The sequence below is a fragment of the Oncorhynchus nerka genome, linkage group LG11 (genome assembly GCF_034236695.1).
Source record: "Oncorhynchus nerka isolate Pitt River linkage group LG11, Oner_Uvic_2.0, whole genome shotgun sequence".
Taxonomy (NCBI): Eukaryota; Metazoa; Chordata; class Actinopteri; order Salmoniformes; family Salmonidae; genus Oncorhynchus; species Oncorhynchus nerka.
The window spans coordinates 28418573-28444879 of record NC_088406.1 but is presented as its reverse complement, the minus strand read 5'-3'; the positions used below and the strand labels follow the sequence as shown (position 1 = coordinate 28444879).

Sequence of the window (26307 nt, the reverse complement as noted above, 5' to 3'; positions counted from 1 at the left end):
GAAGAGAGAGACAGGGAGGGGGAGAGGGAGGATGAGAGAGAGAGAGAATGAGAGTTGGACACAAACTGCGACTAACAGCATCCACGCTGACTCAAAATAAAAGTGTAAGTACAGAAAACACTTTCTTGTTCATCATAAAGACTTTTAGAGGGAGGGGAACCAAACCTAAAGTATATTTAGAGAGAGGTGTGAGGATGAACACTGACAGGTCCTAGACCCTATCCTACCAGAGTACATGTCTATAGGACCTGTGTTATTCCAGAGCATAACCTTAGTGTCTCAGCATGATGGATTGGTCTGGTCATATTTTATTTTATTTTATTATTTTCACCTTTATTTAACCAGGTAGGCAAGTTGAGAACAAGTTATCATTTACAACTGCCTGGCCAAGATAAAGGAAAGCAGTTCGACACATATAACAACACAGAGTTACACATGGAGTAAAACAAACATACAGTCAATAATACAGTAGAAAAATAAGTCTATATACAATGTGAGCAAATGAGGTGAGATAAGGGAGGTAAAGGCAATAAATAGGCCATGGTGGCGAAGTAAATGCAATATAGCAGTTAAAACACTGTAATGGTAGATTTGACAGTAGATGAGTGTGCAAAGTAGAAATACCGGGGTGCAAAGGAGCAAAATAAATAAATAAATACAGCAGGGGAAGAGGTAGTTGTTTGGGCTATTTATGGATGGGCTATGTACAGATGCAGTAATCTGTGAGCTGCTCTGACAGCTGGTGCTTAAAGCTACTGAGGGAGATAAGTGTTTCCAGTAGTTCATTCCAGTCATTGGCAGCAGAGAATTGGAAGGAGAAAGGAGGGAGGAATTGGCTTTGGGGGTGACAAGTGAAATATACCTGCTGTAAAGCGTGCTACATGTGGGCGCAGATATGGTGACCAGCGAGCAGAGATAAGGCGAGACTTTAACTAGCAGGGTCTTGTAGATGACCTGGAGCCAGTGGGTTTGGTGACGAGTATGAAGCGAGGGCCAGCCAACAAGAGTGTACAGGTCTCAGTGGTGGGTAGTATATGGGGCTTTGGTGACAAAACATATGGAACTGTGATAGACTGCATCCCAGTTTGTTGAGTAGGGGGTTGGAGGCTATTTTGTAAATGACATCGCCAAAGTCGAGGATCGGTAAGATGGTCAGTTTTACGAGGGTATGTTTGGCAGCATGAGTGAAGGAGGCTTTGTTGTGAAATAGGAAGCCAATTCTAGATTTAACTTTGGATTGGAGATGTTTTATATATAGAGTCTGGAAGGAGAGTTTACAGTCTAACCAGACACCAAGGTATTTGTAGTTGTCCACATATTCTAAGTCAGAACCATCCAGAGTAGTGATGCTGGATGGGCGGGAAAGGTGCAGGTAGCGATCGGTTGAAGAGCATGCATTTAGTTGTATTTGTATTTAAGAGCAGTTGGAGGCCACTGAAGGAGAGTTGCATGGCATTGAAGCTCATCTGGAAGGTTGTTAACACAGTGTCCAAAGAAGGGCCAGAAGTATACAGAATGGTGTCGTCTGCGTAGAGGTGAATCAGAGACTCACCAGCAGCAAGAGCGACATCATTGATATATACAGAGAAGAGTGTCGGCCCAAGAATTGATTGCATGAAACCAATGCTTTTACGGTTACAGAAGTCATCAAATACATCATATGCCTAATGGAGGCCATAAAACAGGCCTATCTGCCCTCCCCTCTGCCTCTTCATACAGGTACATTCATGACACACTACACACACATACAGTATGGCTTCCTAATGCTTATCATGCTCAACAGAATGCATTGCTTGGCTGAATACCCACTGAGGGACCTAGATCAATAACGGTACTGTTTTTGTGTTGTTTTTTTCAATCTGTGAACATGTAATAGGGACCAGGAGTACTGTCCTGTCTGTATACCAAGAATGACCCACAAGTGGATCTTTAACAAACAACTAGTTAGTGTTTTTCCCCTCATCCCCAGCTATTTACAGAGATATGTGTGGACTTCGTTCCAGGCTGTGTGTCTGACTGTAATTGTTGCAGCTTCTTTGTTAGCCTGTTGGAAGGCAGTGCAGCACTCCACCATTGATTCTGTCTCAAGGAGACGTTGCCTCTCCTCAGTAGAGAAACTATTACAGCAGTGGAGGCTGGTCGGAGGAGCTAGAAGAGGACAGGCTCATGCCACCAGCTTTCACTGATGTACAGTGCTTAAATAGGGTGATAAATCATATCCATTGACCTGGCTCAGCCCTGTCAACCAAACACACAGTCAGGAAGATGTTTGCTTCGCTCTGTGATTCCTCAAGCACACATAGAGAGAAGAGAACAGGCAGGCATCTGACTGTGTTTCCTATTAGAGCAGTATTCAGACTAGTATTTATCTAGTCACCAGTGGTGACTTCCGAAACCATCTTCTATCATCATTCACCCAGCTAGGTGTTATGAGCGTCAGTCTCAGCAGTAAATATCAAGGCTTACCGGGCTCTCATCTACTCTGTGAACTTCAGTTTTAAATACAAGATAGAAGTGTCATCAGAGCAGCGTTATTATGGGCTTTTCTCAAAGACAAATAGCCTTGCAACTGCAAAATTGTTATTTTTATGGCTCTTTTTCCTGTCTCAAAATACAATATGAAATCATTTTCTTACTTTAACCAAAGCGAGATAGCTTTTAACTTAACCAACTCTTATGTTGTTGTCCAACCCCAAATACTTCCTCCTAGAAATGAAAACCCTGTGGTGTTGTGGTGAGCTGGGTAAAGGATTTCTCTAGGGGAATTTCTCTGTCTGACATGTTTCTGTGTCCAAGGGGGAGGTGTGTCTCCGAACAACCAGGAGATAAGTGTTTTCACGAAGTGGAGAGATGTTGATATAGGTAGTGGTTTTAGCAGGTGACACTAATAAGCCAATAACAAGGTACATCTTTGTAATTTAGCAAACGCTCTTATCTAGAGCGACTTATAGGAGCAATTATGGTTAACAGCCTTGCTCAAGGGCACATTGACAGATGTTTTTCACCTGGTCGGCTCTGGGATTAGAACCAGCAACCTTTCAGTTTCTGGCCTAACTCTCTTAACCGCTGGGCTACCTGCCATAGAGGAGGTGATGCCTGTATTAGGGTACCCATAGAAGAGATGACTCCTGTAACAGGGTACCTATAGAGGAGGTGATGCCTGTAACAGGGTACATATAGAGGAGGTGATGCCTGTAACAGGGTACCATAGAGGAGATGATGCTTGTAACAGGGTACACATAGAGGAGATGATGCCTGTAACAGGGTACCCATAGAGGAGGTGATGCCTGTAACAGGGTACCATAGAGGAGAGGATGCCTGTAACAGGGTACCCATAGAGGAGGTGATGCCTGTAACAGGGTACACATAGAGGAGATGATGCCTGTAACAGGGTACACATAGAGGAGATGATGCCTGTAACAGGGTACCCATAGAGGAGGTGATGCCTGTAACAGGGTACCATAGAGGAGAGGATGCCTGTAACAGTGTACCCATAGAGGAGATGATGCCTGTAACAGGGTACACATAGAGGAGATGATGCCTGTAACAGGGTACACATAGAGGAGATGATGCCTGTAACAGGGTACCCATAGAGGAGGTGATGCCTGTAACAGGGTACACATAGAGGAGATGATGCCTGTAACAGGGTACCCATAGAGGAGGTGATGCCTGTAACAGGGTACCATAGAGGAGGTGATGCCTGTAACAGGGTACACATAGAGGAGGTGATGCCTGTAACAGGGTACCATAGAGGAGGTGATGCCTGTAACAGGGTACCATAGAGGAGGTGATGCCTGTAACAGGGTACCATAGAGGAGATGATGCCTGTAACAGGGTACACATAGAGGAGGTGATGCCTATAACAGTGTACACATAGAGGAGATGATGGCTGTAACAGGGTACACATAGAAGAGAGGATGCCTGTAACAGTGTACCCATAGAGGAGATGTTGCCTGTAACAGGGTACCCATAGAGGAGGTGATGCCTGTAACAGGGTACCCATAGAGGAGATGATGCCTGTAACAGGGTACACATAGAGGAGAGGATGCCTGTAACAGGGTACCCATAGAGGAGATGACTCCTGTAACAGGGTACCCATAGAGGAGATGATGCCTGTAACAGGGTACCCATAGAGGAGATGATGCCTGTAACAGTGTACCATAGAGGAGATGATGCCTGTAACAGGGTACACATAGAGGAGATGATGCCTGTAACAGGGTACCCATAGAGGAGGTGATGCCTGTAACAGGGTACCATAGAGGAGATGATGCCTGTAACAGGGTACCATAGAGGAGATGATGCTTGTAACAGGGTACCCATAGATGAGATGATGCCTGTAACAGGGTACCATAGAGGAGATGATGACACATACTGTACAGTTCAGTTTAAGTCACACTGCGTTTCACAGGAACTCCTCTGAGTGTAAAACTTGGGTCCAGGTCTATCGTCTTGGGCCTTACTGGCTGGGTCTTCCCACACTTAAAAACCAATGGCGAGAAAAGGCCAGAAGGAGTGGGCCATGCAGACATAGAGAAGAGGCCTGCTGCTGGCTGCTGTCTAATCTTTCTAGTGCATGCGATTTGAAAGTTAAAGTGCTCCTCGGAGTCAATGAGCCAATGAGCATGGCCCAGTCCCCTCTGCTATCCATTTTATTTATGGTTTATTGCAGGCTGCGGCGGGCGTATCAGCGCAGCGGGTTCTGGCTCAGGGGCGAAGGCATGGGGGTGTTGTTATAGCATTATCACCCCACCGTTTCTGTTTCAATTAGACTAATAAAGAGGGTGCACTGGAGGCTGGACTAATGTGGAGCTGATCCTCCAGGTACTAAATCACACTGGAAGCCAGCCTCCTCCTCTTCACTGTCTACACAGTCTTCCCCTCCTACTGTGTTATAGAGGCCATAAAATTAGATGGGTTCAGACTGGTAACGATGCTGTTGGAACAACTGGCTTGGGAGATTAGCTGACGGCTAAGTAGCACTAGCAGATTCAATGGCCATGTTTATATTCTGAGAGGCCCTCCACTCCCCCTGGAGAGATATGATAGAGTGCACACTGGGCTGTAGAGCTCAGTCCACATTTAGGACACCACACAGGGACAGAGGAACCAAATCTAGCCAAAATACGTCACCATGTTTTTACCAAAATTATGACTTTACAGTGTTGTCTGTAAAACTTTGTCACTACGAGAGCTTTGGACTATAAGGTTCTATCTGCAAAAATATGATTCTGACATAATTGGATTTAAAGTTCTGAACTCATTGTTTTGAATGGTGTCAGAAATGTTTATCTTGTATTCTTTTGAACTTAACGACATGAATTGGGGTATTTAGAGTACTATATACTATACCTTGAACAGAACAAGGGTATGTCATTAACTCAGTTTTGATTTTAAAAAAGGCAGATAGAACCTTATAGTCCCAGGCTTGTACAAGCCAGAACAGCTAATAGTGCAGGCACCTAGCTCCTGTTTCTGTAGCGCGAGGCAGCATGATGTACAAGTACCCCTGCTGTACAGGATGCTAGTCTATCACAGGGCCTTACCCCCAATCAACAGTATCTCCTTAATGCTGAGTGCCAAAGTCAAGATGCATCAGGTCCCATTATTTTACAGTCTTTGGTATGACTCAGCCAGGTTCTGAACTCATGACCTTCCAATGCCAGGGCAGACACTCTAACTACAAGGCTAGTGAATTAGTAAGCTAGTGACTAGGTAAAGACATTACCAACCTTCTCACAACCTAGTTGTAATGAAGTGTTAGCAGAATTCTCAGGCTAGTTTTCTCTCCTCAGGTTCCTGCTCTGCCAGAACTTAAACATGTTCACAATCCGTGGTCACCCTACCAAACCAAACGTTGAAGACACTGCTAAGCACCCAGTCTTGTTACTGATTCCAAACACACTCTTGTTTCGTAGCACAGAAGAAATGCAGAACGGGTGGCAGTTTGCCATCACAGAGGTCACCGCAGTCCCCTAGCCATTTCGCTCTGCCTGCAATCAGACAGAGGCCTGGGGCCTCATTTTTAAAACGGACACATATAAATAGTTATTTATAAAACCTTTGACGCGGAAATAATCTTCTCTCTACGCAAAGTCTAGACTTGATGTAAGTGATTTTCCTGCTGGTTATGTATTATGTATTGCAGTTAGGAATGATCAATTAAAGGGGTGAGGAATTAATTGCCAGACGCAAGGTGTTCTGAATTAAAAACAGGATGTGATGTTCTATAAATACTGTGTCAAATTAGAAAAAAGTAACCATGGCTGTTCTTGCGTTTATTGGAAGACATTGAAACCGTGCTTGTAGAAGGGAGAGAGTTTTCAGAGACTTTCTTCAAATGACTTTTGAGCATGATGATCCATTGTTTATAAGTCGCTATCGTCTCCCAATAAATGTTCTGTTAGATTTGTGAGCAGATTTAGCCCCTAATCTGGAAAGGAAGACACGCTGTAATCATGCCGTACCCGTGTATGTCCAAGTACTGTCCACTCTGGGATTCCTCGCTACTGGGATATCCCAGAGGGAATGAGTGACAGGTCGGGTATATCACAGACATCATTCAGCCGCATCCTGCCACAAGTGATCTCGTCTTCCAAAAAGTTTGATTTTCTCTTTTGGTCCATGGTTATTCCTGAATAAACCCTCATTTGTGCTAGTATTCTATAAGGGGAAATCGCTGATTTTAAGGCACGTTCAGGTGCCATCAATTTGAAGTTAATTTTAGATTTATAGATCACAGCTGTGTAAGTTACAAATGGGCCTCTTAGAACCTGCGTAAGCACGTTTTTTTATGCTCAGTATCTTTTATGAATCCAACGTAAGCACACTGTCGGGAATGATCTTACGACTAAGTTCAAGTATAAATATAAGAACATTTTATAATGCTGAAGCACTAACTCGCTAACAGAGACTAATGGTCTATTAAAACTGTATTTTACATGACCTAATGGAAGATGCACCCTCCTCCACACCATCCACGGGCATTAATTATGAAACACAGAGGGGATTCATTTGCAGCCAGGCTCATCAGGTCTCATTGAGAATAACCGTGTGTGACAGGGTCACTGAGGAGAGAGGACAGGGGCATATGGGAAATCTGTTTCAGTGTTTAGATTGGATTAAACGCTGCCTCACATTAACCCCACAGAGCAGGGAGAGCAAAGGAAGGATACAATGACCTTTCAGACCTGTGACTGTGTGTCTGAAGGCCCCTATGGGATATGCAAGATGAGGTGGTGTGGAAGGGGCATCCTTCTGTCCATCATGGAAAGGAGAAAACACCTGCGAAAATGACATTTAATTTACCTGGCAAATGGCATGCATTTCTATGCCATATTCCCATTTTGGGAAATAGTGTACCATATTTATGTACACTTAAATTCATGTTAAGAGCAGACAGAAAGTTTTAGGCACCAACAGAAATCTATTTTTATCTATTTTTATTTTTATTTCATAGCTTCATACTCTTACGTTTAACAGGCTGACTACACTGCTGGCATCGCATGCACGGGTGTTGCAAAATAAATGTAGACATACATGTTATTCAATTATTGCACCCACACTGCGCCAATGAGCATCTGCATTGCCAAGGGCTAAAATAAAAGTCAGTTCTATTCTGACGCAGATCGCGCTGCAAGTCCTGCCTCTCCCATCTCCTCATTGGTTTATAGAAGCAGGTACCCACGTGCCATCTCCTCATTGGTTATATCCACTTGGGTGACTGATAGACGAACGAGGTCAGTGCCGGTAATGCAACTAATTTATGAAAGTTGCCAATCGCAATATAAAGTCAAGAGAAGAAAAAGCCTGGAAGGAAGAGAGATGACTAGAAAGGAGTCGGTTTACCTTTTTATGTGTGGATTAATTGGCGGAGTAGAGGACCTTGTGCATTTCAGGTAAAATAACAACTCAATGTTTAATTCCCAGGACAAATTAGCTAGCTAAATAAGACAAATTAACGAGCAAGTGCAAGCTAGCTAACTAAATTTCCATAAATGTTTAATGCTTTTTGACCTGTCCGCAAATTAATATAATTGGTTCAGAGTTTGTTTTGATATTTTAACCTGCGTGTCGTGATCACGTTTGGTGTGGGCGGACAAAATACACGATGGCGCTCACACGCAATGGCGCACGCGCTCAGCCGGTTTGAGTTCGGTGTTGGGTTTTGGTTCCAGGTTGTAGCCTAGTTTGTCATTCAGACATGAAAACAGAGAAACAGAGACTTCATAGAGACACAAGTCTACCACGTTCCCATGGAAATACTACAGTAGCAACCCACACACCTCTTATTCCCACTCAAACCTCAGGTGCCTAAAGCACAAAGGCAATAAAAGGCTCTTGCTTCATTAAATTTACAGCATGCTGTGATGCTCTCTCGATAACGGGCGAATGGTGTAATAATATGAGTCCATGAAATGTCTCACTACAGCAGAGCACCATGGAGCTGCTATAGGAGCTAACTGCCAGCAAATATAATAACTTCATTAAAAGTTAATAGACTATTGGTTGCCAATGCAGTTAAAAACCCACGGTCCTCAGTTTTTATATGGCTTTGCTAAGAGATTGTGATGTGGGGTCTACAAAGAAAAGGCCCGAAGAGAGAGAGGGAAAGGCCCAAGTACAGCAAAACTTCAGGAGGTTCACTTGGAATGACTGAAATACGGACTGACTGGACACATGGATGGTGTGGTTCTATGAAATGTTGGGGTTTGATTGAGGTTTATTCCATGCTCACTGAGCATCTACCAAAGTCTTACACAGAAAAAGTAACCAAATTAGCCCTAAATGTCGTTTATTTTAAGATTAGCTGGATGATTAGCCGTAGGTTTGGGTTATTCTGAGGTGGCCTGGATGGTTCACTATCACTAACAGACTTATAACATCCCATCATCACAGACTAATCTGTGGGGACAGAATCATTAGGATGCAAACACATGAAAGGCAGTAGAGGAGAATCTGTCATGCTACCTCTCTGAGTGGGGTGGTGATTATGCTAGGCATAATAATGCGCGGCGGACATGTTAATGTCTTCACTTCTGCTCTGCTGTGGAAATATGTAGACCAGAATCAGGATACACATGACCTGTTAATCAACCCTGATAGGGAACTGCAATGACAAACATTCCCATGAACTTTTCTCTGTGACTCTTTTGCTTATTTTTTGTTATATTTTATAGGTACCTTACACATTAGAGCTATAGAGTTAGCAGTTTGATAGTACTTTGGAATTTGGTGCATTTTTTTAACCTTTACCTTACAAAACAAAATGACTTTAATAATCCTAACGGTAGTTCATTCATAATTACACTGCTGTTTATTCACAGACAAGCCCAGTTTATTGCTGTTAAGCAGGGTTTGGTTCTTATCAGTCCTTGTTTATGCTTGACCTGCTCTTTGAAGTACTTCATTCTGTTTGCTACCATTGCATTCCATTTCCCTTCTTATTAAATACTAATGTGCTGGTAACTGAATTTAGTAAGAATCTATTCTGTTCTACAATTAAGTTGAAATGAAATCCTCTGGCTGTAATTACTTCTCACTGATTGTTGAATAATAAGGAGATGGATCACTGTTAACTGGGCGAGGACAAAGTGAATTTTAAAAAGATCATTATATCAGTGGAAGTTTGAAATCAATTTGCCACCACTTTAATGGTTTTCATTAAAAAAGGATTAAGTGAAACATGGGGTTCTTTCTACAAGAGAATGATTATCAACCAGACTGGTAGGTTACCAGACAGTGGAAAAGTAGAGAGGAAGAAGAGAGAGAGAGAGAGAGAGAGAGAGAGAGAGAGAGAGAGAGAGAGAGAGAGAGAAGGCTGACTAGACAAGAGTACACAGATGAGAAGAGGGGGAGGAGGATGAGGAGTAGTGTTGAGGGTCAGTGGGTCTTAATCTTGCGTCATTCAGTGGCAGCATTTCTGACGTGTTTGTCTGACAGGGTGTCGGGGGACGCTTGTCTAACGTACTGCACATTAAATCACACTTGTCTAACGGTGGCTGTGATGTGAAGTGTGTCTGAAGACGGCCACAAGGGACAAAGGAGTTTGACAGAGATACACTCCAATTCAATCCCACTGCTCTCTCTGTCACCACTCACACATCAGCCACACTATTGTGTCTGCTACTGACTCATGTCAATCTAAAATGCTCTCCTGTTCATACAATACTCTACAGTTCTAATCATATACACTACAATGGATTCCCTACTCCACCACAAGTAATCATCAACACAATCATTATGGTTCTGCATCGCCACTGCTATTCAGGGTTCAATAGCAATGGAGTCTGGACCTGAAGGCCTTGTACTTATTGAAAAGGGTCCATTTTTAACCTTTCATCTTCTAGAGAGGTTCTCAACTGGTTTGTCTCAGGGCCCACATTTTCTATAGAAGATTGCTGTGAGCATCTTGTCAATTGTTGGAAGCTTCATGGTTTGTTCTGAATTACAGCGTTTTTTTTTTACATTGATCTGTTAGCAGAGATAGCGGGTTCAAACTTATTACAGTATTTATGAAAACCGTGTCGTCTAATCTTACATGCCCTTAGAGGGCGTGTCAAAACTATAACCGCTGTGTCGCTGAAATTGGGCCTAAATTTCTAAGCTGAGTTAAGTCACTATTGACCGTTTTGGCAAGCACTCCGCCCTTATCCATATTTCATATGTGGAATCATTTAGATGTATTTGTTGAAAGGAGATGCATCAGAGACCTAATGCCAGGCAGGCAGACTAACAGCAGTATTTGGCAAGAGACTAGGAAACACGGGGGGAATGTGATGTATGGGAGAGTGAAGGGTGAAACAAATATTGTTTTCCACACAAGTTATACTGGTAATACTGATCTGATCTGCCTGGGCAGAAAATGAGATGTGTGTACAGAGAGCAAAGTACAGAGATCTTTAATGAAAACCTGATCCAGAGCACTCAGGACCTCAGACTGGGGCGAAGGTTCACCTTCCAACAGGACAACAACCCTAAGCACACAGCCAAGACAACGCAGGAGTGGCTTCAGGACAAGTCTTTGAATGTCCTTGAGTGGCCCAGCCAGAGCCCGGACTTGAACCCAATTGAACATCTCTGGAGAGACCTGAAAATAGCTGTGCAGCGACGCTCCCCATCCAACCTGACAGAGCTTGAGAGCATCTGCAGAGAAGAATGGGAGAAACTCCCCAAATACAGGTGTGCCAAGCTTGTAGCGTCATACCCAAGACTTGAGGCTGTAATCACTGCCAAAGGTGCTTCAACAAAGTACTGAATAAAAGTGATGTTTCAGATTTTATTTTTAATACATTTTCAAAAATTCTAAAAACTTTTTTTCTTTGTCATTATGGGATATTGTGTGTAGATTGATGAGGGGGAAAAAGTCAAGGGGTCTGAATATTTTCCGAATGCACTGCATATGTAGTATGTGTGTGGATGGTTCTGGGGTTGGCCCTGATCTGGCCCAGTCTCTGCACCATCAGAGGCACTGTCTCAGTGGGGAAGCGATGGAGGGGCTGATAAACAAGTGTGTGAAAGACAGAGAGTGATATGGAGCTGGAGTGGTACCCCAGGGGGCAGCCTGTGGAGCTCTGAGACGAGGGGACGACACAGACAGATGTGGCTGTCAGTAGTGAGACGTCACCAAGGGTGAGGGGAGCCTGGGGAAGGACATGTTTCTGTCGACTGCCCTCTACTCTAACTTGTGTATACACGCATGGCACTCGCTCATGCACACAGTCCCTCTACCTATTTCTGTCTCTCATTCTCACTCTCCTCCATCTTCATCTCTCTACCTCTCTTAGGTGTCTAACTTCTACTAACCACCTGGCAAATCACTTGATGATAATAATGATGAAGCCCCAATACTCTCAGATAATGGTTATAAAGAAAAGGAGACAAGGAAAGGAAACAAGTGTTTCGGTAAGTTTCGTGCTGAGCATCACATTGTCTCGCAAGTCTGTGAAAGGTTGTTACTAAACAGCTGCCAAGGGGAGGTGTTGGAACAAGGTCTTGATCACGATCACTGATCAACGTTATCCAAAATTTGTGTGGAAATTGTTTTCCTCCATTTGATTCTTGTTTTGCTCTTGTTTCATTGATCTTTCTCCCAGAGCAGCTGGTAAATAAAGGCTCTCTTCACTGATAGATGACGATGATATTACCATGTCATTACCTGCTGCTTGAAATCTATCTGCACGCAGTTACTGCTCTTATGACTGCTGGCGAAAGGGGAGATGGTAGATGAAGCTTTGATATCCGTCAGTGTTTCCATGCCAATAGAGCTACAGTACACTGTGCCAGAAATAGACTCTCAGAACTGGCCTGCTACACAAGATGACTAACATACAGTTCTCATGGTGTATGATGAAGTAGAGAAAACTACAGTACCAGTCAAAAGTTTGGACACACCTTCTCATTCAAGTTTTTCTTTCTTTTTTAAATATTTTTTACAGTGTAGAATAATAGTGAAAACTATGAAATAACACATATGGAATCATGTAATAACCAAACAATTGTTAAAGAAATCCAAATAAATGTTCATAACTTTAAGACATGGTCAGTCAATCAGAAACATTTCAAGAACTTTAAAAGTGCAGTTGCAAAAGTGCCGTCACAAAAAGCATCAAGCGCTCTGATGAAACTGGCTCTTATGAGGACCGCCACAGGAAAGGATGACCCAGAGTTACCTTTACCGCAGAGGATAAGTACATTAGCATTACCAGCCTCAGAAATTGCAGCCCAAATAAATGTTTCACAGAGTTCAAGTAACAGATCTCAACATCAACTGTTTATAGAGGAGACTGCGTGAATCAGGCCTTCATGTCGAATTGATGCAAAGACGCCACTACGAAAGGACACCAATAATAAGAAGAGACTTGCTTGAGACAAGAAATATGAGAAATGGACATTAGACCGGTGGAAATCTATCCTTTGGTCTGATGAGTCCAAATTTGAGATTTTTGGTTCCAAACACTGTGTCTTTGTGAGACGCGTAGTAGGTTTAACAGATGATCTCTGCATGTGTGGTTCCCAATGTGAAACATGAAGGAGGAGGAACATCTCTAACTCCAAAACGTTTTGGGACACTGTAAAGTCCATGGAGAATAAGAGCCCCTCCTCCCAGCTGCCTACTGCACAGAGGCTAGGAAACACTGTCACCACCGATAAATCTACGATAATCGAGAATTTCAATAAGCATTTCTCTACAGCTGGCCATGCTCTCCTCCTGGCTACCCCAACCCCAGCCAACAGCTCCATACCCCCCGCAGCTGCTTGCACGAGCCTCCCAGCTTCTCCTTCAACCAAATCCAGATAACAGATGTTCTGAAAGAGCTGCAAAACCTGGACCCGTACAAATCAGCTGGGCTAGACAATCTGAATCCTCTCTTTCTAAAATTATCCGCCTCCATTGTTGCAACCCCTATTACCAGTCTGTTCAACCTGTCTTTCGTATCATCCGAGATCCCTAAAGATTGGAAAGCTGCCGTGGTTATCCCCCTCTTCAAAGGGGGTGACACTCTAGACCCAAACTGTTATAGACCTATATCCATCCTGCTCTGCCTTTCTAAAGTCTTCAAAAGCCAAGTGAACAAACAGATCACCGACCATTTCGAATCCCACCGTACCTTCTCCACTGTGCAATCCGGTTTCCGAGCCAGTCACAGGTGCATCTCAGCCATGCTAAATGATATTAAGGTACTAAACGGTATCATAACCGCCATCGATAAAAGACAGTACTGTGCAGCCGTCTTCATCGACCTGGCCAAGGCTTTTGACTCTGTCAATCACCGTATTCTTATCGGCAGACTCAACAGCCTTGGTTTCTCAATTGACTGCCTCGCCTGGTTCACCAACTACTTCTCAGATAGAGTTCAGTGTGTCAAATCGGAGGGCTTGTTGTCTGGACCTCTGGCAGTCTCTATGGGGGTACCACAGGGTTCAATTCTCGAGCCGACTCTTTTCTCTGTATATATCAATGAATTCGCTCTTGCTGCGGGTGATTCCCTTATCAACCTCGACTCAGACGACACCATTCTGTATACATCTGGCCCTTCTTTTGACACTGTGTTAACAAACCTCCAAATGACCTTCATTGCTATACAACACTCCTTCCTCCAACTGTTCTTAAACGCCAGTAAAACTAAATTCATGCGTTTCATCTGATCGCTGCCCGCATCCGCCCGCCCGACTAGCATCACTACTCTGGACGGTTCTGACAACTACAAATACCTAGGTGTCTGGCTAGACTGTAAACTCTCCTTCCAGACTCATATTAAACATTCCCAATCCAAAATTAAATCTAGAATCAGCTTCCTAATTCACAACAAAGCCTCCTTCACTCACGCCGCCAAACGTACCCTCGTAAAACGGACAATCCTACCGATCCTCGACTTCAGCGATGTCATTTACAAAATAGCCTCCAACACTCTGCTCAGCAAACTGGATGCAGTCTATCACAATGCCATCCGTTTTGTCACCAAAGCCACATATACCACCCACCACTGCGACCTGTATGCTCTTGTCAGCTTGCCCTCACTACATATTCGTCACCAGACCCACTGGCTCCAGGTCATCTATAAGTCTATGCTAGGTAAAGCTCTGCCTTATCTCAGCTCACTGGTCACGTTAACACCCACCCGTAGCACGCGCCCCAGAAGTTATATCTCACTGGTAATCCCCAAAGCCAACACCTACTTTGGCCACCTTTGCTTCCAGTTCTCTGCTGCCAATGACTGGAACGAATTGCAAAAATAGCTGAAGTTGGAGACTTATATTTCCCTCACTAACTTTATACATCAGCTATCTGAGCAGCTAACCAATCGCTGCAGCTCTACACAGCCCATCTGTAAATAGCCCATCCAATCTACCTACCTCATCTCCATATTGTATTTATTTACTTTTTTGCACACCAGTATTTCTACTTGCACATCATCATCTGCACATCTATCACTACAGTGTTAATTTGCAAAATTGTAATTACTTTGGTACTATGGCCTATTTATTGCCTTACCTCCTCACGCCATTTGCACACACTATAAATATATATTTTTCTATTGAGTTATTGACTGTACGTTTGTTTATTCCATGTGTAACTCTGTGTTGTTGTTTGTGTCGCAAAGCTTTGCTTACCTTGGCCAGGTCACAGTTGTAAATGAGAACTTGTTCTCAACTGGCCAACCTGGTTAAATAAAGGTGAAATTAAATTAAATTAAAATAAAAAAGCAGCCAATAAGTGCTCAGAATATGTGGAAACTCCTTCAAGACTGTTTGAAAAGCATTCCTGGTGAATCTGGTTGAGAGAATGCCAAGAGTGTGCAAAGCTGTTGTCAAGGCAAAGGGTGCCTACCTTGAAGAATCTCAAATATAACATATATTTTGATTAGTTTAACACTTTTTTGGTTACTACATGATTCCATGTGTGTTATTGCATAGTTTTGATGTCGTCACTATTATTCTACAATGTAGAAAATAGTCAAAAGAAAGAAAAATCCTTGACTGAGTAGGTGTGTCCAGACTTTTAACTGGTTCTGTACATGAAGAGAAACACAGCACCACTGATTGTACCTGAGAAAGAAAGAGAGGGAGAGCGAGAGAGGTATTTAAGGTACAAATAGATAAGACAAGGCAGGAGAGCACGCATTCCAATTCTCCTAGGGTTATCGATTTAAATGTAAAATGCCAATTCAGAACTCATTTATAGATGTTTGCTTCATAAATACTGAGCAAATGTTTATATCACCCGCAAAGATCAACACAATTTGCTCTTTAGTTCCCTCAAATTCACTGTTTGATCAATCTGCGCCCAGGAATAATCTATGAAGACAGTGTTGATTTCATTACCGGCCACCTCAGCCAGAGGAGATGATTATGCAGGATTTAATGACAGACACTTTCCGATTGCCCGGCGTCCATCTTTAAAACAAATCAGTCTCCTGCTCACTGCTTGTCTGATCACATTCTCCACACCTCATTACGGGACAAGGTGATCTTGCAGAGCAAAACGATTGTAATATCAGAGCAATCATCTCAATACACGTAAAACTGTCATGGGGTATAAATGAAAATGTTACCACTCTCCATCTCCAGCTTATGTCACCTGGTAGACAATCAGACTCTTAGCTTACTTTAACATTTTTATTAACATAGACATCAATGTTTTGGTGTTAAAATATCAAATGACAGATCTTTCTGAACACATCAAAAGAGCAGAAGATACCAGATAGATTATTTTTGCGTCCTTGGACCAGAAATGTATGGAAGCCAAAAGGGAACATTGTAGGAAGCCCTTAAAAGCATGAAGATGTCCTCAAAGTGACTCCGAAGTAATTAGAAGAGCAATGCTTCACAAACAGAGCTTGTACAGGTTGCCTATAGGTAGCCTGTACCAAAATTTAAAAAACGAAATGGCCAAAGTATGTGGGAAATCATTAATATATGTATTTTGAGCAAACAATTCCTCTAACCAAGCACTGTCTTGGTGGAGTAGGATAACTCTTGTTCTGCCACAGGTATGCAGAAAGATGGCTGACTCGTTGATTGCTGGATTCATAACTTACATTTGATGTATCCTAATGGGATCTCAATTTGTTTCCAGGCAGTGTTTCATTGAGATTTAATGCACTTGTGATTAAGGTGACCAATAGATATGCAAATTATTCAGCATGCCCCCAGAACCATATTTTTTTTATTAACAGTTATTAACATTGCTAGAGAGACGGAGGGAGGGAGTGAGAGAGAGAAAGAGAGAGAGAGGGAGAAAAAACAAAAGAAAGAGAGATTCCGTCTATGAACATGCCAGATTTCGTCAAACTACTCTCCCCTAGGTTATTTATTTCCACTGTCGCTGTCCGCTACAGAATGCAACATACTGTACGTCAGAGACAGGGGAAAATATAATCAAAGTTATAGGCCACCCTCATTGCCAGCACAGATCAGCATGACGCGCTGCTCAGAGAATATCAAACAGGTGGAGCGGACACACACACACACACACACACACACACACACACACACACACACACACACACACACACACACACACACACACACACACACACACACACCACTGTGTGAGGTAAGTTGGAAGTTTTGTAAAGAAGCGGAAAGTTATTATCAGTGGTGCTGTTCCGTGCCCTGCCGTATGATTGCCATGTTATTTAATAGAGCAGCAGAAGCCTGCCACAGAAAGCCCTGAAGGTCCCCCTCACTGGGTGGTGAACACCACCCACACACCTTACAAAGGAGAGAGTGAGGGAGTGGGCGTGCGAGAGGGGGGTCATAGCATGATTCAGAGAGGGATGGGTGAGTGGGAAATGCAATTCTTATTCAACCTGTAATCTAGGCATTGTTCAGAATGGCACTACCCCATTTGCAAACCTGCCACAGTTCATTAGCTCACAAAAACGAAAGAATCTGGGAAAAAATATTTGTGGCTTTTCTATTTTACCACCATGTCTAAGCAACACGGCTCATAACTGCATGCAGTTTCCTTCTGCAATCTCTGATAAATGACAATTAGAAGAGCATCATCACAGCAATTTCCCCACCTGATTATGCTGCCAATTGACAGCTGTTGTCATTTTGTGGCTAACATGAGCACAATATGTTGACACGGTATAATGGGAGGGTGAGCACCAGTGTACTGGAGGAGGCTAATGGAGGAGGCTAATGGAGGAGAGGAGAGGAGAGGAGAGGAGAGGAGTGGAGGTGGAGAGGAGAGGAGAGGAGAGGAGAGGAGAGGAGAGGAGAGGAGAGGAGAGGAGAGGAGAGGAGAGGAGAGGAGAGGAGAGGAGAGGAGAGGAGAGGAGAGGAGAGGAGAGGAGAGGAGAGGAGAGGAGAATTCAACCTCTCAGGCCCTGTCTATATGATCACTTCATATGGGTTGCAACTCACATTCTGAAACTTGGTTAGATGTTGTGCAGTATTTGATTAGGTCGATGTGCTGTGTTGTTTGGTTGGTGGCTGTGCTAGTGCTGTGGTGCTTGGTTGGTGACTGTGCTAGTGCTGTGGTGTCCGGTTGCCCTCGGGTCTTACCTTGGTATCTGAGCAGGAAGGACCCAGGCTGGGTCTGTCTCTGGCTGTGGAATTGGATGGTTATGTGGTTGCTCCAGCTGCGTACTACCAGGCCCTTCAACAGTATAGACTCGTTGGCCAGAACAGAGGGCTCCCCGCCCCCCATATCCTCAAACGTCACCCGCTCCCCCTCCCACAGGCTCACGTTCATCACCTGCATGGACAAACACACACAGAGGAGACCAGTTCAGTAAAGGACACACATCAATACATACAGGTACATAGACTTGTAAACAGTGTGACAGAGAAACGTGGTGAGATGAAGCCGCCTGCCTCCTTCACTGAGTTTTTACCATCGTACGATGGCACCTAAGAGATATGCCTCCATGTCACTCAGCAGAGTTTATTCTCATATAAAACCCAGAGATATGTCTCAATGTCACTTCACTGAGTTTACTCTCATATAAAAACACTTAAGAGATATGCCTCCATGTCACTCCATATGAAATCATATCAACTACAGTACCTCCCCCCAGGAAGGGAAAAAAAGTAATTATTTCAGGCAGTCCACCTCAGAGAAAGTGTGGATGGAAACATATTAAATAACAGATAATGAACATGTTGGGCAGAATCCATCAGCTGGATTTCCAGTGTATGATTGGAGAACGTGTGGACAGAGAAGATGGTTCCAGGCCTGACCTGTGAAAGCTCTGTACCACAGGGGCAATAGACATGTCAGATAGAAGGATGAGAAAAATGAAAAACAGAAGAACAGAAAACACCAAACTGCCCTGATGTGAATGAGAGACCACATAAAAGAGAAAGGGTTAAAGGTGAAAGGTGCACTGTGTGGGTGCAAGGGGCACTCTGTGGGTGCAAGGGGCACTGTGTGGGTGCAAGGGGCACTCTGTGGGTGCAAGGGGCACTCTGTGGGTGCAAGGGGCACTGTGTGGGTGCAAGGGGCACTCTGTGGGTGCAAGGGGCACTGTGTGGGTGCAAGGGGCACTGTGTGGGTGCAAGGAGCACTCTGTGGGTGCAAGGGGCACTCTGTGGGTGCAAGAGGCACTCTGTGGGTGCAAGGGGCACTGTGTGGGTGCAAGGGGCACTCTGTGGGTGCAAGGGGCACTGTGTGGGTGCAAGGGGCACTCTGTGGGTGCAAGGGGCACTGTGTGGGTGCAAGGAGCACTGTGTGGGTGCAAGGGGCACTGTGTGGGTGCAAGGGGCACTGTGTGGGTGCAAGGGGCACTCTGTGGGTGCAAGGGGCACTGTGTGGGTGCAAGGAGCACTGTGTGGGTGCAAGGGGCACTGTGTGGGTGCAAGGGGCACTGTGTGGGTGCAGGGGCAGGGGCACTGTGTGGGTGCAAGGGGCACTGTGTGGGTGCAAGGGGCACTCTGTGGGTGCAAGGGGCACTGTGTGGGTGCAAGGGGCACTGTGTGGGTGCAAGGGGCACTCTGTGGGTGCAAGGGGCACTGTGTGGGTGCAAGGGGCACTGTGTGGGTGCAAGGGGCACTGTGTGGGTGCAAGGGGCACTGTGTGGGTGCAAGGGGCACTGTGTGGGTGCAAGGGGCACTGTGTGGGTGCAAGGGGCACTCTGTGGGTGCAAGGGGCACTGTGTGGGTGCAAGGGGCACTGTGTGGGTGCAAGGGGCACTCTGTGGGTGCAAGGGGCACTGTGTGGGTGCAAGGGGCACTGTGTGGGTGCAAGGGGCACTGTGTGGGTGCAAGGGGCACTGTGTGGGTGCAAGGGGCACTGTGTGGGTGCAAGGGGCACTCTGTGGGTGCAAGGAGCACTGTGTGGGTGCAAGGGGCACTCTGTGGGTGCAAGGGGCACTGTGTGGGTGCAAGGGGCACTGTGTGGGTGCAAGGGGCACTGTGTGGGTGCAAGGGGCACTCTCACGACCGTGAAGCTATAATAAGAAAACTGTGCTGATACAAGCAACTAACATAGACATAGATAATCACCCACAAAGTCCCGACAGAATATGGCTGCCTAAATATGGTTCCCAATCAGAGACAACGATAGACAGCTGCCTCTAATTGAGAACCAATCTAGGCAACAATAGACATACAATTTACTTAGAAAGGAAACAGCCCCATAAACATACAAAACCCCTAGACAAGACAAAAACACATACATCACTCATGTCACACCCTGACCTAACCAAAAGAACAAGGAAAACTAAGAATACTAAGGTCAGGGTGTGACATATGAGGACAGTGCTACCCTAGCAACAGCTGTCAACTTAAAGACATATATAATGCACAACAACAAGTTAATGTAGTGTTATGAATGAATGAACTCATAGCTAAAGCATTGGATAATAGTCCCATTCAACAAAGGGCATCACGACCTAATCACATTATACTGAAATCCCCATGACAATGAAATACTTCTAGAATACTGTTGGGATAATCCAATTTGTGTTGGCATTAGTCCCGACTGTCTACCTCACACTGATCTAATCCTGGATCAACACACGTCTGTCTGACGATACGGACGTGGTTTGTTTCGTTAATATGCAAACAGGAGGTCATCAGCACATTAAGGTTAAAAGCATCATAATCCCTTCAAGGGAATTGCTACAATATGAATTCAGCTCCTCCACCAGAATAATAAAATACGTCCCAATCAAAACTGACTGTGCTGCTAACTATTGTATGTAAAAGCAACACATGAAAACTAAATCATTCATGTGACACTTCCTCATAAAATAAACAACAGCTATTGGAACGCGTGTGGGGGAGGAGACGTATGCAGTCGACAGTGAGCTTTCTATATCTCTCCCTGCAGCAAACCAGTCCTCCTCTCCAGAGATTCCCCTTCTACCTCTACAGAGGTATGAAGGGATAGGGGGAGGAGGGAGACATAAAAGAGAGAGAATAAAGGAGAAATCTCCACTAATTAGGTGTACGTTGTGTGAGTGTCTGTGAGGGTACTACAGTATGTGGGCTGCTAGCTAATTATAGAGAATGATTCAGTTGGGGGTAGGGAAGGGATAGAGCACCAGCACAAACATCTGTTCCAGACAGGAGAACTGGGCCATGAGGAGGAGAGGAGAGAGGAGAGATAAAGAGACAGTCGTCCCCTGGCCCCCACAGTGAGGGCCCCAGGGCCGTACATGGAGAGTCTTGGTTCTACTGTTTAATACTGAGGGAGGCTGAGAGGTCTGTCTGTCTGGGCCACCTGACACAGTGACACCTGGGCCGACACTGCAGACACAAAACACACTGATAGACAATTTACATACCATATATATAACACACATAATACCATACATAAAAAACACACATTTGTGTAGATCACACAGGTACAAATCCTGGCACACACACTGAAAAGGGAGACTTCGTGTGGTTTCCTGTGTGCATTGATATGCCTGTCCTTGAAAGGTTCTGGCAAGTCAGGCACAAATAAAAGCTGCTATTACATGACACCTGAGGCCACTGAATGGTAAGAGAGAAGCAGTAAAACTAGTTAAGTTCTTCCGGAGGAAATTGGACAGTGTCACCCTGAGCTGAGTCTTTCTTCCTGAAAGCCTGTTTCTACTTGAACACCTGAGTAATCCTGGCTTGAGGGGCCGGTTGAATGCAGATCTGTGGAGGTTGTTCCTGCTGAGCCAAGGTTGGCTGAAGGTGAAGAGCTGAGTAGTTGTCTACAGAGAGAAGAGATTACAGTATGTGCAACCAAGCTGGACAGCAGGCACCAGACTATGTACTGAGGACAAAAGAGAAAATGTGGAGAAAAAATCAATTGGCCTCGAAAGACTCAGGTCCATGCTCAACACTTGTAGAACATGCTAAAAACATACTGAATGTATCCTATCAGCTTGCCTTTCCGATCCCACAGATCCGGTTAAGAGCAATGAGGGTAAAGAAAAACACAGGCTAAGCTTCACTCGTAAGAGATGGAACATTCACATGCTTTCCCCACCTGCACTTCTCATTTAACATTCACCTCAGCCATTTCCATTTCATTATCGCCACAATCCCTATGCACCTGTCAGAAAATTGGTTTATGCAGCTCACCTGAATAAAGCAGGGAAAAGGTAGAGAAGGGAGAAAAAAAACTGTAGGGCAAGGAAAAGCCAGTAACAACATGGAAACAAGAGTAAGGTTATATGGAGGGAAATGAAAGACATACTGTGAGATGCCTATTAATTATATACAGTGAGCTCCAAAAGCATTGGGACAGTGACACAACAAAACATGTTGTCACTATCCCAATGCTTTTGGAGCTCACTCTATCAGGAACATGGAATACTTTATATTCAGTGTGACAGCACTTCAGTGGCAAATGTTATTTAATGTAATCGATGTCTAGCAACCCACCTCTGCTTCAACACTGAAAATTGGCATTGAAAGTTGCTTTATCAAATCAAACTTTACTTGTCACATGCGCCGAATACAACAAGTGTAGACCTAACCATGAAATGCTTACTTGCTAGTCCTTAACCAACAGTGCAGTTCAAGAAGAGTTAAGAAAATATTTACCAAGTCAACTAAAGTAAAGAATTATAAAAAGTAACACAATAACATAACAATAACGAGGCTATATACAGGGGATACCGGTACTGAGTCAGTGTGTGGGGATAGAGGCTAGAGGTCATTTGTACATGTAGGTAGGGGTGAAGTGACTATGCATAGATAAAGTAGCAGCAGGGAGTAGCAGCAGTGTACAAAATAAATGGGGGGGGGGGTCAATGTAATAGTCCAATGGCCATTTGATCAATTGTTCAGCAGTCTTATGGCTTGGGGGTAGAAGTTGTTAAGGAGCCGTTTGGTCCTAGACTTGGCGCTCTGGTACCGCTTCCCATACTGAAGCAGAGAAAACAGTTTATGACCTGGGTGACCGGAGTCTCAGACCATTTTATGGGCTTTCCTCTGATAACTGATTATTATATAGGCCCTGGATGGCAGGAAGCTTGGCCCCAGTGGTGTACTGGGCCGTACGCACTACCCTCTGTAGCGCCTTACAGTCAGAGTCCGAGCAGTTGCCATACCAGTCGGTGATGCAACCGGTCACGATGTTCTCGATGGTGCAGCTGTAGAACCTTTTGAGGATCTGGGGAACCATGCCAAATCTCTCCAGTCTCCTGAGGGGGAAAAGGTTTTGTCGTGCCCTCTTCACGACGGTCTTGGTGTGTTTGGACCATGATAGTTTGTTGGTGATGTGGACACCAAGGAACATGAAACTCGACTGGCTCCACTTCAGCCGGGTCGATGTTTGTGGGGGCCTGTTCGGCCCTCCTTTTCCTGTAGTCCACGATCAGCTCCTTTGTCTTGCTCACATTGAGGGAGAGGTTGTTGTCCTGGCACCACACGGCCAGTTCTCTGACCTCCTCCCTATAGGCTGTCTCATCGTTGCGTTGTTAGTGATCAGGCCTACCTACCACTGTTGTATCGTCAACAAACTTAATGATGGTGTTGGAGTCATGTTTGGGAGTACAGAAGGGAGTACAGGAGGGGACTAAGTACACACCCCTGAGGGGTCCCAGTGTTGAGGATAAGCGTGGGGGCTGCCCGTCAGGAAGTCCAGGATCCAGTTGTATAAAGTGTAAGTAGTGCTAAAGCTGCATCTCCTCTACACTATTATTTAGAGGGCAGAGAGTAACCATTTGTACATCTTTACAACACTGTATATATACATACAATTATATTAGTAATGTCTTTATTCTGTCCACTTATTCTCATTTCTGACCTGTTTTACTGAGGTTAATAGCTGCTGATTCTAAATCTCATTGTCTAGATGAGCTGAATTAACATTAACACTGATTGAACAATATAACAGCTCCTAAGAGGAGGAGCCGACATAATGTTTATTAACATTAACACTGATTGAACAATATAACATCTCCTAAGAGGAGGAGCCTACATAATGTTTATTAACATTAACACTGATTGAACAATATAACATCTCCTAAGAGGAGGAGCCGACATAATGTTTATTAACATTAACACTGATTGAACAATATAACATCTCCTAAGAGGAGGAGCCTGCATAATGTTTATTAACATTAACACTGATTGAACAATATAACATCTCCTAAGAGGAGGAGCCTACATAATGTTTATTAACATTAACACTGATTGAACAATATAACATCTCCTAAGAGGAGGAGCCTACATAATGTTTATTAACATTAACACTGATTGAACAATATAACATCTCCTAAGAGGAGGAGCCTACATAATGTGTATTAACATTAACACTGATTGAACAATATAACATCTCCTAAGAGGAGGAGCCTAGATAATGTTTATTAACATTAACACTGATTGAACAATATAACATCTCCTAAAAGGAGGAGCCGACATAATGTTTATTAACATTAACACTGATTGAACAATATAACATCTCCTAAGAGGAGGAGCCTACATAATGTTTATTAACATTAACACTTATTGAACAATATAACATCTCCTAAAAGGAGGAGCCTGCATAATGTTTATTAACATTAACACTGATTGAACAATATAACATCTCCTAAGAGGAGGAGCCTACATAATGTTTATTAACATTAACACTGATTGAACAATATAACATCTCCTAAGAGGAGGAGCCGACATAATGTTTATTAACATTAACACTGATTGAACAATATAACAACTCCTAAGAGGAGGAGCCTGCATAATGTTTATTAACATTGTGTTATACTGATCATGTTAGTCTTCCAACTGAAACACTCTGGAACTTTTCTATCCGATTCTCATTCATCCAATTCTCCATCTCTCTCTCTCCCTCCATTCTTTGCTTTCTCTCTCTCTGTCCTCCTTGTTCTGTCTCTAAATCTCAGAAGACCTATTGAAACCCTTTCTGATCTCTTAATTCCTCAACTCTCTGTCCCTTCCTTGTTATTTCCTCTCATAAAATAGTCTGTGAAGTTTACAACAAGGTGACATGGGAGAGGCAGGGGTAGGGAGAGGACAGTAAGGGGAGCTGTCTTCCAGCCTACAGCCTTACAGACTGAATCCAAGACAGATGAGCAGGCTGCTGATCGCTGATACTGTAGCTGACCCACCTTGACCTGGACAAAATGCATCTTTAAAAACCCCACCAGAAAGGATTCTAAAGTGCTGCACTCTCCACATCTAAAAACCCTGCCACCGCCACATTGGTGAACTTCAAATCCTCTCCCAACAATAGCAAGGTACAAAAGAGGCAAACCGAGTACAAGTCAGAAGGGGAGATGAGTAATGGACTTTCTCTCTCTCCCTCCCTCTCTTCTTTCTTTCCTTTCACACTCCCTCTATGACTCTCTGACTATCAGCCAAGGCACTGGAGATCTGCCTGTGTGGCAGCAGGTGTGACTGTAGCCACTTCCAGAGAGTGGCTGTGGTGTTGTGAGGGTCACCATGTGAGAGCTTTCCCAGATAGAGGTCAGCAGTCTCATCTACTGCCTGATCCTGTCAGTGTCTGACTGGAGACAGCAGGTGCACATCATGAAATGAGAGGAAACTCAGGATGTGAACTAACATGGCTGCCATTCCTGCCACTTGTCCTGCTGAGTTCAGTGTTAGGGATAGAAATGAATAACACTGAAAATAACTAGGACTTCACTCTGAGTCAGAGGACATTACGGTCTTGTAAGGACCTTTGTTGTCTTAGCCAGAAAGCTCAAGTTCACAAACCTGGTGTCCCGGAGACTTTTTAATTTGGCCTACCCCGGCCAAACCCTAACCCGGACAATGCTGGGACAATTGTGCGCCGCCCTATGGGACTCCCAATCACAGCCTGTTGTGATACAGCCTGGAATCAAACCAGGGTCTGTAGTGACGCCTCTAGCACTGAAATTCAGTGCCTTAGACCGCTGCGCCACTCGGGAGCCCTAGTGCTGTGATGCCGTTGGGCTGAAACAGACTCCAGATTGTGGTGTTCAACCCTCTCGTCTCAGTGAGGGAAGATCAGTGAGAAAACAACAGTCGACGTTGTCATGGCAAGTTATTTACACTGTCACCCAGGTGGTGCACAGTACCGGTGCTCAGTAGTGCTGACAAGACAAACAAGTACAGTGAGATTAGAGAGAGCTGTGCTCTCTCACTGCCACTAAGTGCATCTCCTTGCTTCTCTTTCCCCCAGTGTTGTGTTCACAGAGCCCATGTGGAACCTGCTAATTGCGCTTCTCCCAGCTCCTCCATGGCCCCTGCATGGTTCCTAACAGGCATCAGTGCAACTGACAACAGGACAACATTCACTGTGAGGAAAGAAAAACACAAGGGTCTGATCCAGTGAGAGGAGGGGAGAGGAGAGAGGAGGAGAGGCCTGGTCCAGAGAGAGGAGGGGAGAGGAGAGAGGAGTAGGTCCAGAGAGAAGAGAGG

General features: G+C 44.3%; 1 protein-coding gene across 1 annotated transcript in view; it reads right to left on the bottom strand.

Moving 5' to 3' along the window:
• Window positions 1–26307, bottom strand: part of LOC115137751 (seizure protein 6-like) — a 161902-nt gene that overhangs the window by 22799 nt on the left and 112796 nt on the right. Inside the window, exon 4 of the mRNA XM_065024381.1 lies at window positions 18016–18208. Coding sequence (XP_064880453.1) covers window positions 18016–18208 — 193 coding nt within the window. The remainder of the gene's footprint in view (window positions 1–18015; window positions 18209–26307) is intronic.